General features: G+C 57.0%; 5 protein-coding genes across 5 annotated transcripts; 4 read left to right on the plus strand and 1 right to left on the minus strand.

Annotated features, from left to right (window-relative positions):
* Positions 1–281: 281 nt before the first annotated feature.
* vpr-11 (Minor extracellular protease vpr) lies at positions 282–3534 on the plus strand (the record flags this gene model as incomplete). The annotated part of the gene is made up of 11 exons (XM_036634068.1): positions 282–407; positions 461–796; positions 845–908; positions 959–1058; positions 1110–1224; positions 1278–2560; positions 2609–2718; positions 2778–2880; positions 2940–3024; positions 3087–3349; positions 3417–3534. 11 exons carry the CDS (start codon positions 282–284, stop codon positions 3532–3534), a joined length of 2703 nt encoding a protein of 900 aa, XP_036499948.1.
* A 1013-nt stretch (positions 3535–4547) lies between these two features.
* CGCS363_v002220 (Glutathione hydrolase proenzyme) lies at positions 4548–6299 on the plus strand (the record flags this gene model as incomplete). The annotated part of the gene is made up of 2 exons (XM_036634069.1): positions 4548–4924; positions 4979–6299. 2 exons carry the CDS (start codon positions 4548–4550, stop codon positions 6297–6299), a joined length of 1698 nt encoding a protein of 565 aa, XP_036500909.1.
* A 3927-nt stretch (positions 6300–10226) lies between these two features.
* CGCS363_v002221 (uncharacterized protein) lies at positions 10227–11863 on the plus strand (the record flags this gene model as incomplete). Its single annotated transcript, XM_036634070.1, has 2 exons — positions 10227–11046; positions 11094–11863. The coding sequence occupies 2 exons, from the start codon at positions 10227–10229 to the stop codon at positions 11861–11863; spliced, it is 1590 nt and encodes a 529-aa protein (XP_036500910.1).
* A 645-nt stretch (positions 11864–12508) lies between these two features.
* YUC4 (putative indole-3-pyruvate monooxygenase YUCCA4) lies at positions 12509–14490 on the plus strand (the record flags this gene model as incomplete). Its single annotated transcript, XM_036634071.1, has 2 exons — positions 12509–12800; positions 12857–14490. The coding sequence occupies 2 exons, from the start codon at positions 12509–12511 to the stop codon at positions 14488–14490; spliced, it is 1926 nt and encodes a 641-aa protein (XP_036500911.1).
* Positions 14491–14779: 289 nt separating this feature from the next.
* On the minus strand, positions 14780–16009 carry gar1-1 (D-galacturonate reductase; the record flags this gene model as incomplete). Its single annotated transcript, XM_036634072.1, has 6 exons — positions 14780–15069; positions 15132–15429; positions 15488–15517; positions 15575–15740; positions 15802–15886; positions 15952–16009. The coding sequence occupies 6 exons, from the start codon at positions 16007–16009 to the stop codon at positions 14780–14782; spliced, it is 927 nt and encodes a 308-aa protein (XP_036500912.1).
* Positions 16010–16443: the final 434 nt, after the last annotated feature.

Raw genomic sequence — 16443 nt, forward strand, 5'->3', positions numbered from 1 at the left:
CCCAACCAAGCCTTGGCCCAAGCGACCAACCGAGATCTTGGCATATAGGTCTCCTTCCCGTCTGGTCCAAAACAGGATCGAGACCCGCCGGACTGCAACCCCGTATACGCAGGTTCCGCGCCCACGCACACTTGCCGAGATGTTACGATGCAATCGCATGATGGCTTTCTCGAGGATCCGAAGAGGTTAGACTTTGCTGTATAAGTTGGGGCAGCTTTGTCGCTGCGTGATGCAGGGAGGCATGAGAAGGACTTTGAGCTCCAGGTCTCGCTCCCGACATCATGCCTTCATTCTTGACCTTGGCCGTTGCGGTGCTGCCTTTCCTGGGTAGCACCAGTGCCCTCTCGAAACGACAGAATGGGTCTTTCGTCACTGTATCGAATCGCTACATTGTCGAATTTGCCCAGGTAAACACACCGCAGCTCCAGTCAAGTTGAACGAACTCTCACCATACACACAGGGCCAAGCCTCTTTGCAAGGAGCAGTCGCCTCCCTCCCCGACATCGAAGTCGTCAAGACATTCCAAAACGACATCTTCTCCGGCGCATACGTCAAGACCGAGACGCACGACGTAGCCAGCCTCCAAGCGCTTCCCGACGTCGTCAAAGTGTGGCATAACCATGTCGTCAAGCTTGACCCCGTCAAAGTCGCGCGGTCCTTTAGCGACGACGCGGCTTCGGCGAACTACTCCACGCACCACACGACTGGCGTGAACAGGCTGCATGAGAACGGAGTCTTTGGGGAGGGCGCGAAGGTTGGCGTTGTTGATAGCGGGATACAGTATTCTCATCCTGCAGTGAGTTCTTGATCGGCCCCTTGGATGTCGCGGTTCTGACATGTGTAGCTCGGCGGCGGATTCGGCGCGGGTTTCAAGGTTGCTGGAGGGTATGACTTTGTTGGTGACGGAAGTAGGTGATTCGTTACCCAGCCCTCTGATTCCGCTGTTGATGGTTCCCAGACTGGCCCGATTCGGGCGAGAAAGAACCCGACCAAGATCCGCTCGACATTCTCGGCCACGGAACCCACGTCGCGGGCATCGTGGCGGGGTCTTCTACAAAGTCATTATCCCTTCTCTGAATCACTTCAAACCCCTGTACTGACGTGACCAGCTTTGTCGGTGTCGCCCCGAGAGCCTCGCTCTACGCGTACAAAGTCTTCACCTCAACAGGCGAAACAGACGAAGCCACACTGATCGAGGCGTTCCTCCAAGCCTATGATGACGGTGTAAGTGCCCCCATTTTGCCTCAACACACCTTCACAGATCTAACAACCAAAAGATGGACATCATCACCGCCAGCATCGGCGGCCCCAACGGCTTCTCCGACAACGCCTGGGCCGAAGTAGCCTCCCGCATCGTCGACCAGGGCGTCCTCGTCACCATCGCCGCCGGAAACTCAGGCGACTCCGGGCCCTTCTACGGCTCCTCCGGCTCCTCGGGAAAGAACGTCCTCGCCGTCGCCTCTGTCGAGGGCGAGGCCGCGCCGATGCCGGCCTTCAAAGCTACCTTCGCCCTCCGCAACGAGACCTCGTCCAGCAGGATCGGGTACATCCCTTCTGTGCTGTACTTCCCCGAGTCCGTCGCCGGTTGGCCCATCGTGCCGCTCGGGCTGGACACTAATGCTACTGCCGAGGCGTGCGAGCCGTACCCGGCAGGCTCACATAATCTGACCGGGGTTGTGGCACTGGTGCGGCGCGGCGGGTGCGACGCCATGACGAAGCAGGCGAACCTCAACGCCCTTGGCGCGCAGTACATCCTCATCTACAACAACGAGAGCCCGCTCGCGCAGCTGTACACGGATAACTACCAGAGCGCGCTAGCCGTAATCGAGAGACACTCAGGCGAGGCCATCGTCGAGGCTGTCAAGGCCGGGGCCAGCGTCACGGCCGACTTCTCCGCCGGACCAGACGACGTGGTGGGGTTGCCGCGCGACTTCGCCGGGCTCCCGTCGTCGTTCACTTCCTGGGGCGGGTTATACGACCTCGAGCTCAAGCCGGATATCGCTGCGCCCGGCGGGGAGATCTTCAGCGCGTATCCCACGGACGGGTTCTCGACGCTTAGCGGGACAAGTATGGCGTGTCCGTACGTAGCGGGCGTGGCGGCGTTGTATATCGGCGTACACGGCGGCCGGGGCGTTCACGGGCCTGGCTTCGCCAAGATGCTTGCGCGGAGGATCATTGCCAGCGGGAAGACGGTGAAGTGGTGGGACGGCGTTCTCGACATGGCGGCTCCGCCTCCGCAGGTGGGCACGGGGCTGGTTGACGCGTTCAAAGTCGTGAACGCCACCACGTCGCTAGAGTTTGAGAAGTTCGCCCTCAACGACACGGCGAACTTTGCCGCTTCCCATGAGGTTGTGGTGAGGAACGAGGGGAGCGGGGATGTGGCGTACACGTTCTCCGTAGAGGACGGGGCCGGGATGGAGATTCTGCTGCCGCTTGATACGTCGGTTAGTAGCTCGCCAAGGGTGAGGGCTCTGGAGGAGGTTCAGCCGAGGGAGATGCCGGTTGAGGTTGTTTTGCCGGAGGGGTTTACGCTCAAGGCTGGGGAGTCGAAGACTGTCAGGTATGTCTTCTGATGTTGATGATGAGGAAGACGGGCTAACGAGTGCAGTGTGACGTTCCAAGCACCCGACTTTGGTAACCCGGCAGGATTGCCGCTGTACAGTGGGAAAGTCATCGTGAGTGGAAGCAACAATGAGTCCCTCGCCATACCGTACATGGGTAAGAGACTGCCGACGCCGGGCGTTCTGGGTTTAATCACACATCTAACCGTATAATAGGTCTCGCGGCAGATTTGAAGAAGGAGATGGACGACATGTACATGCACGGCTTCCCCAAAGCAACGACGACGTACAACTTTATCCCCATTGAAGAGAAGCCTTAGTGAGTTGCCAACTTGCCTTCTTTAGACGAAATTGGCAAGTCGCTAACACGGTTTACAGCTGGACGAATGAGATTTGGGAGGATGAGGATTGGCTTTGGCTGACCATTCAGATGAAGTGGGGGTCCAAGGAGCTCCGATGGGACGTAAGTTTCGCATCCCCATTCTGGTATTTGAAGGAGCACCTGGTCCTGACCACCCTTGCCAGATCTACGAGGCCGGATGGAACGAGAGCAACTGGAGCTACCCGCCGGCGGTCGGCGAGGACGGTTACATTGGGTCGGTGGCGTACTACGACCGGTCCGACACCGAGTACTGGAGCCCGTTCTCGGACTCGAGCGGGCCGTTTGACGTGATCCCGTTCCCGCTGGAGAACGTGCACCGGAACGCGATCTACACGTCGTACCGGCATACGTTTTTCTGGTTCGGCGTGTTGGCGAACGGGTCGCAGATCGAGCCTGGGAATTACACGTGAGTTCTTCACTGGAGAGTATCTACACAATGCGAGACGAGATGCTAACGAATGCGATTGCGACAGGATGCGATTCGCTGCCCTCAAGCCGTTTGGAGACCCGGCCAAGTCTGAGGACTGGAGCATCTGGAAGTCTCCTCAGGTTTCCATCCTGGGAAAGTTTGGGCCGAGTCCTTGGGGTTGACAAGGGTGATGGTATGGTTATGTGACGGATGTATGTCATGGAGACAACCATATAATATCTACAAGATGGCTATGATGTAAAAGAAACACATTGTGAAGCCGCGCGTTCGTCTTCCAAGTGAAGTCTGTCTTGTCAACAATGTCAATTCAATGTGAGCACGCGATTCGGTGAGGGCCGCTCGGATGGGCCCCTCGGCGGGAGCGGGCTCTGGTGGAGGCGCTACCGCCCGGAAAGGCAGGTGCTTATCGCTGGCAGCAGCAGTGTTCCCCGCCGAAGCCGGCGTCCCCGCGATAGCTGTGGGTCTCGATGCGGGGCACTCACCGTGTCAAGTGGGGCCCTCCAATCAGCGTGGTATCGGCACTTTATTGACATGTTGCGCCCAATTGCCCAATCGCAGCGGGCGTTTCTCGCAAGGTTCTGTTGCTGGCCGTAATGGTAACAATATCTCGCTGAAATTACAGCAGAATTGTTTTCCCAAAAAATCCCCACGGCCTGATAAGAAGCGGGCAATCACATCACCACCCCCCGGGCATCACGTCGATTGGCCCGGACCAGTTCCCCAGTTATCGTCTTGTTTGTTACGTTTGTCAATTCTCGATTGAATCAGACGAACTCTCTCCAACACAAGCTCTGCCAAAATGTCGCACGGGAACCTGCAGCGGACCGACCAGCCTGTTGGATCCTTCCCTACCACCCTACTTACTCACTAGGTAGCCAATCTATGGATACCAAGGCGACCGTTTTCCTATCACGTTGTGGGCGCAATTGACACCCATGCCAATCACACGAACGATAACGGCCATGGGTGAACCACGGTGACTGGCAGTCGATCACTAGGTAGCTTCCCTGATAAAGCTTGGCCGCGCCTGCTGCAGTTGCTGCCGCGATTCCCGCTCCAGCTTCCCAGCCCAGCCCAGCTCTTCTTCCTCGGTCTCTGACGCAGGCGCACCTCTCCCCGCCGACAAGCTCACACCGCGGTCCAAGCCAGCCAGTCTCTCGAGAGCTCCATCGCCATGAAGTCGTTCGCGACCACCGCCGCCGTCGCGCAGCTGCTGCTCGGCCTCCTGCAGCCCGCCTTCGCGGCCCCGAGCACGTATGCCGGGCCCCCGAAGCTGGGCGCCGTCGCCTCCGAGACGGACATCTGCAGCGAGATCGGCACCAACCTGCTGAAGAAGGGCGGCAACGCCGCCGACGCCCTCGTCGGCACCGTCTTCTGCATCGGCACCGTCGGCATGTACCACAGCGGCATTGCGGGCGGCGGCTTCATGCTCGTGAGGTCGCCCAACGGGACCTACGAGTTCATCGACTTCCGCGAGACGGCCCCCGCCGCGGCGTACGAGGACATGTACGCCAACAACACGGCGGCCAGCATGTACGGCGGCCTGGCAAGGTGAGTCTCAACAACACCATTCTCAGAAAATGCGCCAATACTAACTTTACGCAGTGGTGTCCCGGGTGAGCTTCGCGGCTTGGAGTACCTGCACAACAAGTACGGCCGCCTCCCCTGGGCCGACCTCGTCGCGCCCTCCGTCAAGATCGCCCGCTTCGGCTTCCGCGTCAACGAGGACCTCGTCAAGTACATGAACGCCGTCACCCCCAACGGCAACTTCCTCACCGACGACCCCTCCTGGGCCATGGACTTCGCGCCCCACGGCTACCGCGTCCGCCTCAACGAGACCATGACCCGCAAGCGCTACGCCGACACCCTCGAGGCCATCGCCAACGGCGGCGCCGACGCCTTCTACACCGGCGCCATCGCCAACGCCACCATCGCCGCCCTCCGCGCCGCCAACGGCACCATGACCCTCGACGACCTCGCAAACTACACCGTCGCCATCCGCGAGCCCGCGCACATCACCTACCGCGGCCACAAGCTCACCGCCTGCAACGCCCCCTCCGGCGGCATCGTCGCCCTCAGCGCGCTCAACACCGTCTCCGGCTACGAGGACTTCGGCGCCCCCGCGAGCCGCAACCTCTCCGTCCACCGCCTCGACGAGGCCATCCGCTTCGCCTACGGCCAGCGGTCCAAGCTCGGCGACCCGCTCTTCGTCGACGGCATGTCCGACTACACGGCCGCCATGATCTCCCCCGAGACCGGCGCCGAGGTGCGCTCCAAGATCTCTGACTTCCGCACCCAGAACGTGTCCGCGTACAACCCCGAGGGCTTCGAGTCCCTCGAGACGCCCGGAACGTCCCACGTGGCCACCGCCGACGCCAGCGGCCTCGCCATCTCGCTCACGACGACCGTCAACCTCCTCTTCGGCTCGCAGCTCATGGTCCCCGAGACGGGCGTCATCATGAACAACGAGATGAACGACTTCAGCATCCCCGGCTCCAGCAACGCCTTCGGCTACGTCCCCAGCCCGGCCAACTACATCCGCCCCGGCAAGCGGCCCTTGTCTTCTATTTCCCCCGTCATCGTCGAGAAGCCCGACGGCAAGCTGTACTTTGTGATCGGCGCGGCGGGCGGTAGTCGTATTATTACCGCCACCATCCAGAACCTGCACAACGTGCTCGACCGGAACTTGACGGCGCCCCAGGCGCTCGCGGAGCCCCGTCTGCACGACCAGCTTAGCCCGAACATTATCAATGTCGAGTACTCGTATGATAACAGCACGATTAGCTACCTGCAGTCGCTCGGCCACAACGTCACGTGGGTTGCGCCTGGTAGCTCCTCCGCGCAGGGTGTGAGGTTGTTGGAGAACGGCACGTTTGAGGCTGCGGGTGAGCCGAGGCAGAAGAACTCTGGCGGTTATGCCGTGTAAATGCCTGGGATTGGCATGATGTGAAAATAGAGTGGTGAGCCAGGCGTAAAAAGGTGTCTAGTTATATGAGTGACCCAACACCCTAACAATGCGCCAATAGGGCGCTCAAAAGCTGCATGATAAATAAATATTGTATAATACTGTCTAGTTCTGGACCAAATTCCTGTGAGCTGGTGAACACTATTACTACCTTGTGCGAAGCTACGCCGTGATTGCAGCCCGTACTGCGGTTGAGGTTCCACTTTTGGGCCTCATGCTGTTGCGCACACTCATTGGAGCATGGTGAATCGGTAAATACTCTTGGCGCAAGGCAACATCCCCCATTTGAAATGGTCCGCCTGCGCCGTGTCCGCCTTACTGATGTGATGCAATCCCACTTCTGAACTGTTATTGGAGACCATTTCGGGAATATTACCTGAACGAGAGTTGAGTTATGCCTAATCAACACCTTCAATTCCGAAATATCAGGTTACACAGCAGCATGCAGCACTCTTGCGCCCCATACACGAATACTTGGAGGGATTGGGCTTTAAATAACACATATGGAACCTGTCTCAAGATTTTTCCACGTGAAATTTGGGCACCCCTTTCTCTTTTTCTTTATTCTGTCGTTCAGTACTTCGTAAATCCCATCCTCGACTCCCTAAAAAATACTTCTTATTTCTTCAGGTGCATTCGGTCTGCGAAGCTTCATCCCAAAAGCACCGTGAAGATGTCCGACGCTGACGAAGGCCAGCCCTTGGCGTCAAGTGCCGTGGATGAAGCCCTCAGCGAGCCAGACGTACCATCAAATGGTTCAGACCCAGCGGCAAGGCATTCACCAGAGTCTTCGAACAAATCCTCTCATCATGAAGAAGACGTCGCTCAACAGCTCGCGGAATTGAAAGCGTTGAACGAAAAGCACTCTCAAATCATCAGCCTGCTCCAGACCAGGTTTGACATCCCCGTTGATATCTCAGAGAGTGCTTCGAGGCTGTTAAATGACGTACAAGATGGCTGGAAACGCTTGAATACATCCCGCAAGTCGGCCGGGGTTGCTTACAAAGTTGATTACGAGGATGTTCACAAAACCTTCCTCCTTCAAATTCTACCATGTGGACCCCAATTCATGGGACTCGACGTCAAAGAAACAAGTTGTTATGGGGAGGATCCTGGACAAAACCAAACAAGCACACACGAAAGCGAGAAACTCATTAAGGAAGCCGAGTGGAGGTTCGGAGACGGGATGAGGAGGGGCTTCATGATTGAGCACTCGTTCCCAGGATTGTTATCCAATCAATCGACATGGAGGCCTGAAATTCTCCTCAAGGGCAAACACTCCAGCAACGAAGAGGAACTTACCTGGCCTAGCAATTGGGACTTTCTGTTCAAAGAGAGTTTCCGAAGACAAAGAGAGCATTATTGGTCGTTCTTTGTCGCAAGTTCGCTGGAGGATTGGGGGTTGTACCATCGCGGTGGGTTTTACAGGTACGGCGAGCTTGACAATCCCGGTGCCGCATTTGATATGCATCGCATCTTGATGCCCTTCTATGAATTATGCATGGAGGTACTTATTTTTCAAACTTAAAAAACTAAAGTCGAGGCTGATGATTTTCCTTTTTTCCTTGATATAGCATTACACACCCACGATTGAGTGGCTTAATCTACTACCTCTTTTGTATGGCACCATATGGTAAGTAATTACGGCTCCCTCTATGTCCTTTGGTGGGTTCCTGCTGAAATGAGACCAGCACATTTCATGTCGGACTGTCTCAAAAGCTTCTCAGTTTTGAAGATATAGCAACCGTCATTTCAATGTCATCCGAGCCCCACAGAGCTGGCAGTTTATCACTCTTCACGCGCCATTTTGGCCCGTGGATGGGCCATGGGGGTTCGGCGGGGTCATCGGTATTTCCTTGCCGAGCCGTAAGAGCTATTAGCCGAGGGATGCTAGACGCCGTCGATTTGCGAGAGTTTACCTACTGCATGAAGTCGTTCAAATTTACCGGCGAGAATGAAACCGGGAATGCGAACAAGATGGAAGCCAGGAAGACTAGCTCATCGTCTGACAGAGAAACTCCCCCCAGTGGCCTTCGATTCGAGCGGGACGCTCTAAGCGTCGAAAAGGCTCCAGGAAGACGAATAACATTCCTTGAGCACAGATACTCGACGCATCTGACAATGACGCCGCTTCGCGCTCCTATAGGGAACTTTCGTCTATTCACGATAACGGATTATGTTGAAGGTCACCCTTATTACATCGACCCTGCTATCAGCAGGTTCAATTGGAAAGAAAAGGATATTCATCCGGCAGGACTGTTAACGGGTGTTGCAGCTTTTCAAGCCCAGATGCACTGCGTCATTAGTGATTGGGCCGACGACTGGGGTGAAACGTTGAGTCAGTTAAGTGCGGTGTTTTCAGTCACGGCAAGTCAGTTGGAAAGATATCGTCAAAAGTATTACTAACCTTGAAACATTTAGCCAATAACTATTGGAAACGAGAAAAAGTTGGAGCAGTTGATGTATGATCCTGAATTGAAGAGAACAAGAACCTACTTCAAAGTCCTGCAGATTCTGAGAATATTTTCAGACGCCATCGAGGACGCAGAGGTTGCATTTGAGTCGTTTACAGATGAATCTTCTGATTGGGAGTATTGCGGCTTCGAATTTCAGTCTCTCCAGGAAGAGGGATCCGTCATTGATCATAACTGGGCCACGCTCAAGGCACTTCACCAACAAAAAACGAAGAAACTTCTTCTCAAGATCTCTGCAATGAAGAAGGAAATCGAGAGTCTTAGGGACGGTGTTAGTCAATCCCGTCAGTTGGAAAGAAACGCGCTAACCTAAGCTGAAATAGCTCTTCAACGCCCAGTCGGTCAGGGAAGCTCAGAAGAGCAGAGAGCTCAACAAGATTATGATGGTCTTTACCATTGTAACAATTCTGTTTCTGCCCCCAACATTTGTCGCCGTGAGTTGTCGATGCCTGTGCAAACTTTACTTAGACAAGAGCTGAATGTTGAAAACCAGACATTCTTTGGCGTCGACATATTCCACGCCGCCAGCGACGTCCAAACTCGGAAGATATTCTGGACTGTCTTTAGTATCGTGACAGTGACTACGTTTGTTACGTCAATTGGTGCCATACTCGGACTATTGACGCCAGCTAGTTGGAACAGGCTTCGGAGCTCGATTCCCAAGCTGACCGGAAGTTCCAACAATCTTTCAGAAGAGCAAGACGAGCCTGAGAAGACACAGAGTACCTGGAGGCGACTGTCGTCATTTCTGAGAAGAGATCGAATGGACGCCCCCACGTCGGACCAAGACTCCACACTATCTGCGTAGTGTTTAGCAATCAATGATGAGCCTGATACTTAGGCGGGATTTGAGTATTCAGAGTAGAATAATCTTGCGAGAATCGATGTTCCACTGTTGTGCATCTTACTATTCGTCATAATATGATGATCACACTGTTGGCAGCTTCTGTGCTGTGGGCTAATTCGGCACCAACAGCGACAAGCAAGAGTCTTGCTCAACAAGTATGGCTTCGGGGAAGACAGAAATGGAATGAGCCGGACAGGGCGTGACAATTAATGCGAAATTCTGAGAGAAGTTTAATCCGGGCACCTCCGGTTCCAAAATCCTATCTTTCACCACCAAAGTGACACCAAATACCCCGCATTCCCCAAGCGACAATGAGCCGATAATTTCCCGGCCACGGGCTACTCCATTCCCGAGCTGGTTCACAGTTAAATCCGGGGCAGATGCGACCGCCAAGCTGTTACCTTACATACCTACAACCAACATCAACCCATCCCATCGGCAAAGGTAAACATCGGATTATCTGGCCCCTTTGAGATTGGATTCCATGATCTAAATAGAACGCGACCGATGCGTCTCCTCGCACGCTGCAGCATACCATACTGAGCCTCGCAATCGCGGTGCTCGAGCATGAACGAGACCGCCAGAGACGCCGCCCCGAAACCAACGGAAGCTTGCCAGGCTTGCAAGTATCGCCACCGCAAGTGCGACTGGGGGAGGAGCGGCTGCCAGCAGTGCAGGAATGCGGGCATCAACTGCGTGCGCCAGCCTACGCTCAAGTTCCGCTTCTACCCAAAGCAGAACGCCCTCTCCCACGCCCCTCCAGGACTATGGCGCCCTTGCCCGCTGCCGACGGCGCCGGCCGTGTTCTACGATGAGACTCCGGAGCTGCGAGCCTTGTACGAAGGGGAGAGCCCGCGCCTGTCTGAGGACGCGGAGGGCTCGTTGGGCCCGAATGTGTCGGCCGAGAGCGCCCAGGCGGGCAGCGTGACCAGTAGCCAGAACGCCTATCCGTGCCTGGATGATACCACGTCATTGGGACGCCTAATGAACGAGACCTCGCCTTCGACGGACTACTTGATGGAGGACGTGCCGCCTTCGGGGGAGAATTTCACAGACGAGATCTCGCCACTGAGTCCGCGGGAGGCGCTTCTCGTGCGCAACTTCACCGATCATATGGCGCTGTGGACGGACGTGGCGGATCCCTCACGAACCTTTGAGACGGTCGTGTCTCAGATGGCGTTTACGGATCTTATTATACGATATTCTATTTGCGCCTTCTCTGCGCGACATTTCAACCGGTGTCGGGATGAAGACGGCGACGGTCTCGCCTTGCACTATCAGAATCTATGCCTCAACCTCCTCATACCGTCCATGTCCGGCGGCCAGAAGATCACCGAGAGCGTGCTGACGGCCGTCGCCCTCCTGAGGCAGAACGAGGAAATGGACGGTAAGCGTCATGACCTTTTTGCTATCCCCGATGTTAACAACGAGTAGAGGACGACTATCGCTTCCACTTGGAAGGCACATCTCGCATCCTGAACATGGTCCCAGAGTTTTCCACGCTAGGAGGGGTGGCCGAGGCCGCATGCTGGCTGTGTCTCCGAGAAGACATCTACGTGTCTCTGACGACGCAGATACCGCTCAAGACGGGACTCGACTGCTTCCCCAACTCGGTCTCCATCTGCCGCAATGACGATTACTCGTGGGCAAGCAAGTCCATTCTCAACCTCGCTTTCCTCCTCAAGCGCGCCTTCTGTGAGCCGCGAGATCCCTCCGACGTGGCCCTCTCCGAGACCGAAATCGCCGACTGGAACGCGTCCAAACCTGCATCCTACCGGCCCATCTACTTCCGAGAGCGATCGCGAGACGAAGGCCGTTGCTTTCCGGAGGTCCTGACGCTGCTACCACACCATGCCGTCGGGTTGCAGTACTACCACATCGCCCAGATTGTCCTGAACGCGATCGGGTCGCGCAACGTCGTCCACACGCACGAGTACCTAGCCGAGAGCAGGGCGAGAGAACGACGCATTCGGCATCACTTGTTCATGGTCCTGGGCCTGGCGACATCGAACGAGAGGGCTGAGAATACGTGGTTCACGGCACGACACTGCCTGGCTGTTTGGGGCGCATACCTGCATCATCCCGCCGACCAGAACGCCGCGCTCGAGTTTCTGGAAAAGTGGCGGCGGAGGTCCGGATGGAAGACTTCGACGTTGATCGAATCGCTACAACGCCAATGGAGGGAGAACATCGAGGACGACTGAAGCTGTGTGCGTGTGTTCTATGGTTTATGGCCTATGCATTCTGGCAAGCTACCGATACCCCGAGAATACCCCGAGAAGAAGACATTGAGATCGTACGACACAAAGCGTGCTAAAGGGACAATGAGCCTCGGACAAAGTGAGGCTGCTCCGAGCCAGCACCGGCACGACGTTGAGACCACAGAGGCCAAAAGCGGCATCGCGACCTGGGATGTGCCATGGACGACGCACTCTTGTCGTACCCCGTCCCCCGCATCATCTCCACACCACCCACACACCAGCCCCAAATCCCCGACATGCGGCGACAATCTTAGCTCCACTGGCGTTTTCCGGACGGGGTGAATTCCCCCATCAGTATTTGACTTGAGGTGGGGAGACGCACCTTTCCAACCTTCTCCCCGGCTGGCCCCTTTCGTCTGAAAATCCGTGTAAATCCCGGGTGTTGGTCCTGAGCCCAAAGCTCAGCGGGGAGAATTCCCCCCTTGGTCGGAACCCTCTATGGAGGGGTCTTCAGTATGTCACTGGCGACGATTGACGACGAGACGAAAGTTGGCTCTCGCGTCGTGAGAACGATATGAAAGGCAAAGACGCCGCGCTTCATTTCGAGCCTGGAGACAAGTGCACAAATCCTTCAATCACAATTTTACAATGGCTCCCTCTACCGTCTTCGACCATGCTGAGGCCAACGGCGTCGACATCGCCGCCAGGGCAGCTGTCAAGCAGGCAGAGCTGAACGGCACTGCTGAGCGCCCTCCAGTGGCCGACGACTACATGTACGACTTCAAGTACAACCACGCCCTGCCGACCACCGACGTTCTTGGTGTTCAGATTCCACAGGACTGCGACGCGCAGTCTGAGGCAGAGGGAATCGTGAGACAGCTCTCCGATGCTCTGGGCTCTGGAAACGCAGAGGCCTTCGCAGACTTGTTCCTCGAGTATGGTACGTTCATCTCAAGGTCTTCTGAGATCGAGGACAAATCTAACACAAAACCGCAGGCGTCTGGCGCGACAAGCTCTCCTTTACCTGGGACCAACGGACCTTCAACTTCCGCCCGGCCATTCTGAAGGCGGCCCGCGACCTCCTCCCCACCACCAAGGCCTCGAACTTTGCCTTCCTCGCGCCGGCTCCCGTAGTCGACCGCCCTTACGACGACTTTGCCCAGCTGCAGTTTGTCGTGTCGTTCGAGACGGACCTCGTTGTCGCCTCGGCCGTCATCAAGGCTGTCCTGACCAAGGACGGCTGGAAGATCTACACCATGCACACCGTCGCCGAACAGCTCAAGCAGTTCCCAGAACGCGCCCCCGCTGACGGCCACATGACGGGCACGATCAGCTGGGAGGCACAGCGTGCAAAGGAGGTCGACGCGGCTGACCCCGAGATCCTCATCATCGGCGGCGGACAGAACGGTCTAGCCCTGGCCGCATGGTGCAAGGCCCTCGAGCTCAACTGCCTCGTCGTTGAGCGCAGCGAAGAGGTCGGCGACGTCTGGAAGAAGCGATACGAGTACCTCTCCCTCCACTTCCCCCACTGGGCGGACGACCTGCCCTTCTTCCGCTACCCAAAGCAGTGGCCCACGTACACCCCTGCACAGAAGCAGGGTTTCTACATGAGCTGGTACGCGTCCGCGCTGGAACTTAACATCTGGACAAAGTCTACCGTCATCGAGACGAAGCAGGACGACCAGGGCGCGTGGACGGTGAAGATCAACAAGAACGGCACCGAGTCCCGCACCGTCCGCCCCAAGCACGTCGTCATGGCCACCTCCCTCTGCGGCGTCCCGTACACCCCCACCATCCCCGGCATGGAGCACTTCAAGGGCGGCGAGATCCGCCACTCCTCCGCACACGACAGCTCCGCCGCCTTCGCCGGCAAGAAGGTCTGCGTCGTCGGCACCTCCTCCTCAGGCTTCGACACCGCGTTCGACTGCTCCCGCCGCGGCATCGACGTCACCCTCCTCCAGCGCTCGCCGACGTACGTCATGTCGCTGACGCACTCCGTCCCGCGCATCCTCGGCGGCTACGCCCCAGGCGCCGACGGCAACCGCGCCGACCCTGCCGAGCACGACCGCCTCTTCTTCTCCACCCCCGTCGGCCCTGGCGAGGAGCTCGGCCGCCGCACCGTCAAGGTGCTGGAGGACCTCGACCGCCCGCTGCTAGACGCGCTCAACGCCCGCGGGCTGCGCACCTGGCGCGGCCAGCGCGGCACGGGCCACGGCACCCTCAGCCAGACGCGCAACGGCGGCTTCTACTTCGACGCCGGCGCGTGCGAGCACATCATCAACGGCAAGATCAAGGTTGAGCCGGGGTATATTGAGCGCTTCACCGAGGACAAGGTTGTTCTGAGTGGCGGCCGGGAGCGCGAGTTTGATCTTGTGGTGTTCGCGACCGGCTTCTCCAACTTGAACGATTCGATCCGGGACACCCTTGGCCCCAAGGTTGCGAACCAGGTCGGGCAGGTGTGGGGTGTCGACGAGGAGGGCGAGTACAGGGGCGCCTTCCGGGAGACGGGAGTGAAGAACCTCTGGATCATGGTGGGAGCCCTGCCCATGACGCGGTTCCACTCGGGTATCTTGGCGTTGAGGTTGAAGGCTCTTACGCAGGGCATTTCGCCTCCTCCGTACAAGGCTTAGATGTGTATAGATGTGATCTTAGAGAAGAAGCTTATGATTTGATTTATTCGAGTCGCACAATGTTGCCCTGATCATGTCCGCCCAATGTATTCCCCTTCTGCCAAAGATATAGAATCGTCGACTCACCGGGTTAACCACAAACCGGTTAAGACAGCTTTGGCGTACTTGCCGGTTGACAGCGACGCGCACTATTCCTACGCACCTACTAGACGCAGATATTACCTTGAACATGTAACAAACACAGTCACAATCAACCAAAACTTTTGAATAACCGTTTATTCTCCTGTCTCTACTTAGACTCTACGGGACCATACCAATCAGCAAACCCAAGATCGAAGCCCCACAAAGGCGTGTTGATGCGCTTCGCCTTGCCCTTCGCCGCCAGCCCGTTGAGCAGCTCCAGCTCCTCCTTGGACAGCTCGACCACCTGCCTGTTGCTCGTGATGCGCGCCTCGCTCACGGACTTGGGCAACGCGACGACGCCCTGGTTCACGTGGTAGCTGATGAGCACGGTGGCGGCCGAAATATTGTGCTTGGCGGCGATCTGCTGGATTTCGGGGTCGGACATGATGGGAGCGCCTGCGTTTACCAGGACATATTAGCATCATGGCTTTGGACCTGGGAAGGATGTCGCGACGCACCAGTTGACCCGAGCGGCGAGTACGCCTCCAGCAGGATGCCGAGCTTCTCGCAGTACGCCCTGAGCTCGTGCTGTGGGAGGTACGGGTGCAGCTCGACCTGGTTGACGGCTGGCACGATCTTCCACGTCTTGCGCAGTTCTTCGAGGTAGGGGATGGACCAGTTGGCGACGCCGATGGCCTTGACCTTGCCGGAGACGTAGAGCTCCTCCATCTGGCGCCAGGTCTCGCTCTGGTCCCAGGAGCGGTCTACCGAGCGGGTGCCGTCGGGGTTGACGGGGAGGAGGTCGCTTGTTTCATTCTGGGATCGGTTAGAGGATGGGCATCGCGAGGTGTGTTGGGGTTGGAGGGCTACGTACGGCGACCAGACGGACGGGCCAGTGGATCAACTATTGGACTTTATGTTAGCGTAAGTCGATTGGGATCTGATCTATGATGGAACTCACGTAGAGGTCGAGGTAGTCGGTGCCAAGAGCATCAAGCGTCTTCTGCAGGCCCTCCTTCGCGTTCGTCTGGTGGGTGTTCCACAGCTTGCTGGTGATGAAGATGTCCTCGCGCAGCACGCCACTGTCTTTGATTCCCTGGCCGACTTCGTTCTCGTTGCCGTAGATGCTGCGGACGGGAGACCGTTAGCGGACGAATGGAGCTTGGGCTTGAAGTTCTCGGATCTTACAGAGCGGCGTCGATGTGGCGGTAGCCGTCCTTGAGGGCGTAGGCGACGGCCTTACGCACCTCCCCGGGCTCGGACTTCCATGTTCCTGTAGTTCGTGGGATGAGGACTTCGTGCCTTTCTTCTGGAAGGGCAGCTTCAGGCGTGACTTACCGAGGCCCACGGCGGGAATGGTGGCGCCGGTGTTGAGCTTGAACGAAGTTGACGACATGCTTAGGTTGTGCCAAAGGGCTCTTGAGAGACGGAGGAAATGAAGTGAGGAAGATATCCAAAAGAAACGCTTGGATCGTAAAGGGATGGATGGGCCTTGGGGATACTACCAGACTATAACGCCGCGACGGAGAACCAGCTGTCGTCATACGCCGACCGCGGGGCATTGTCGGTTTCTTCCCCTCGTTCTCCCCTTACTTTCCCCTCTTTGCGCAAAGATTTCTTTCCGGAGTAACAAAATCTGGAGATACCGAATAGCGATAGGTCGTGACCAAATTTGCGGCTGATCTGACGCAGGAAGTCAGAGCGGGCAGAATTGCCGATCTCCCAGCGGTGGGTCAACACAACGCAAAAGGGAATTCGCTCCGCAAGGAGGAATTCCGCCCGCACTTAGACAGGAGTCGGAGCTAACGCCGACGACGATCGCAGACCCTT

Source organism: Colletotrichum siamense (genome assembly GCF_013390195.1).
Source record: "Colletotrichum siamense strain Cg363 chromosome Unknown KSG_Cg363_contig02, whole genome shotgun sequence".
NCBI lineage: Eukaryota > Fungi > Ascomycota > Sordariomycetes > Glomerellales > Glomerellaceae > Colletotrichum > Colletotrichum siamense.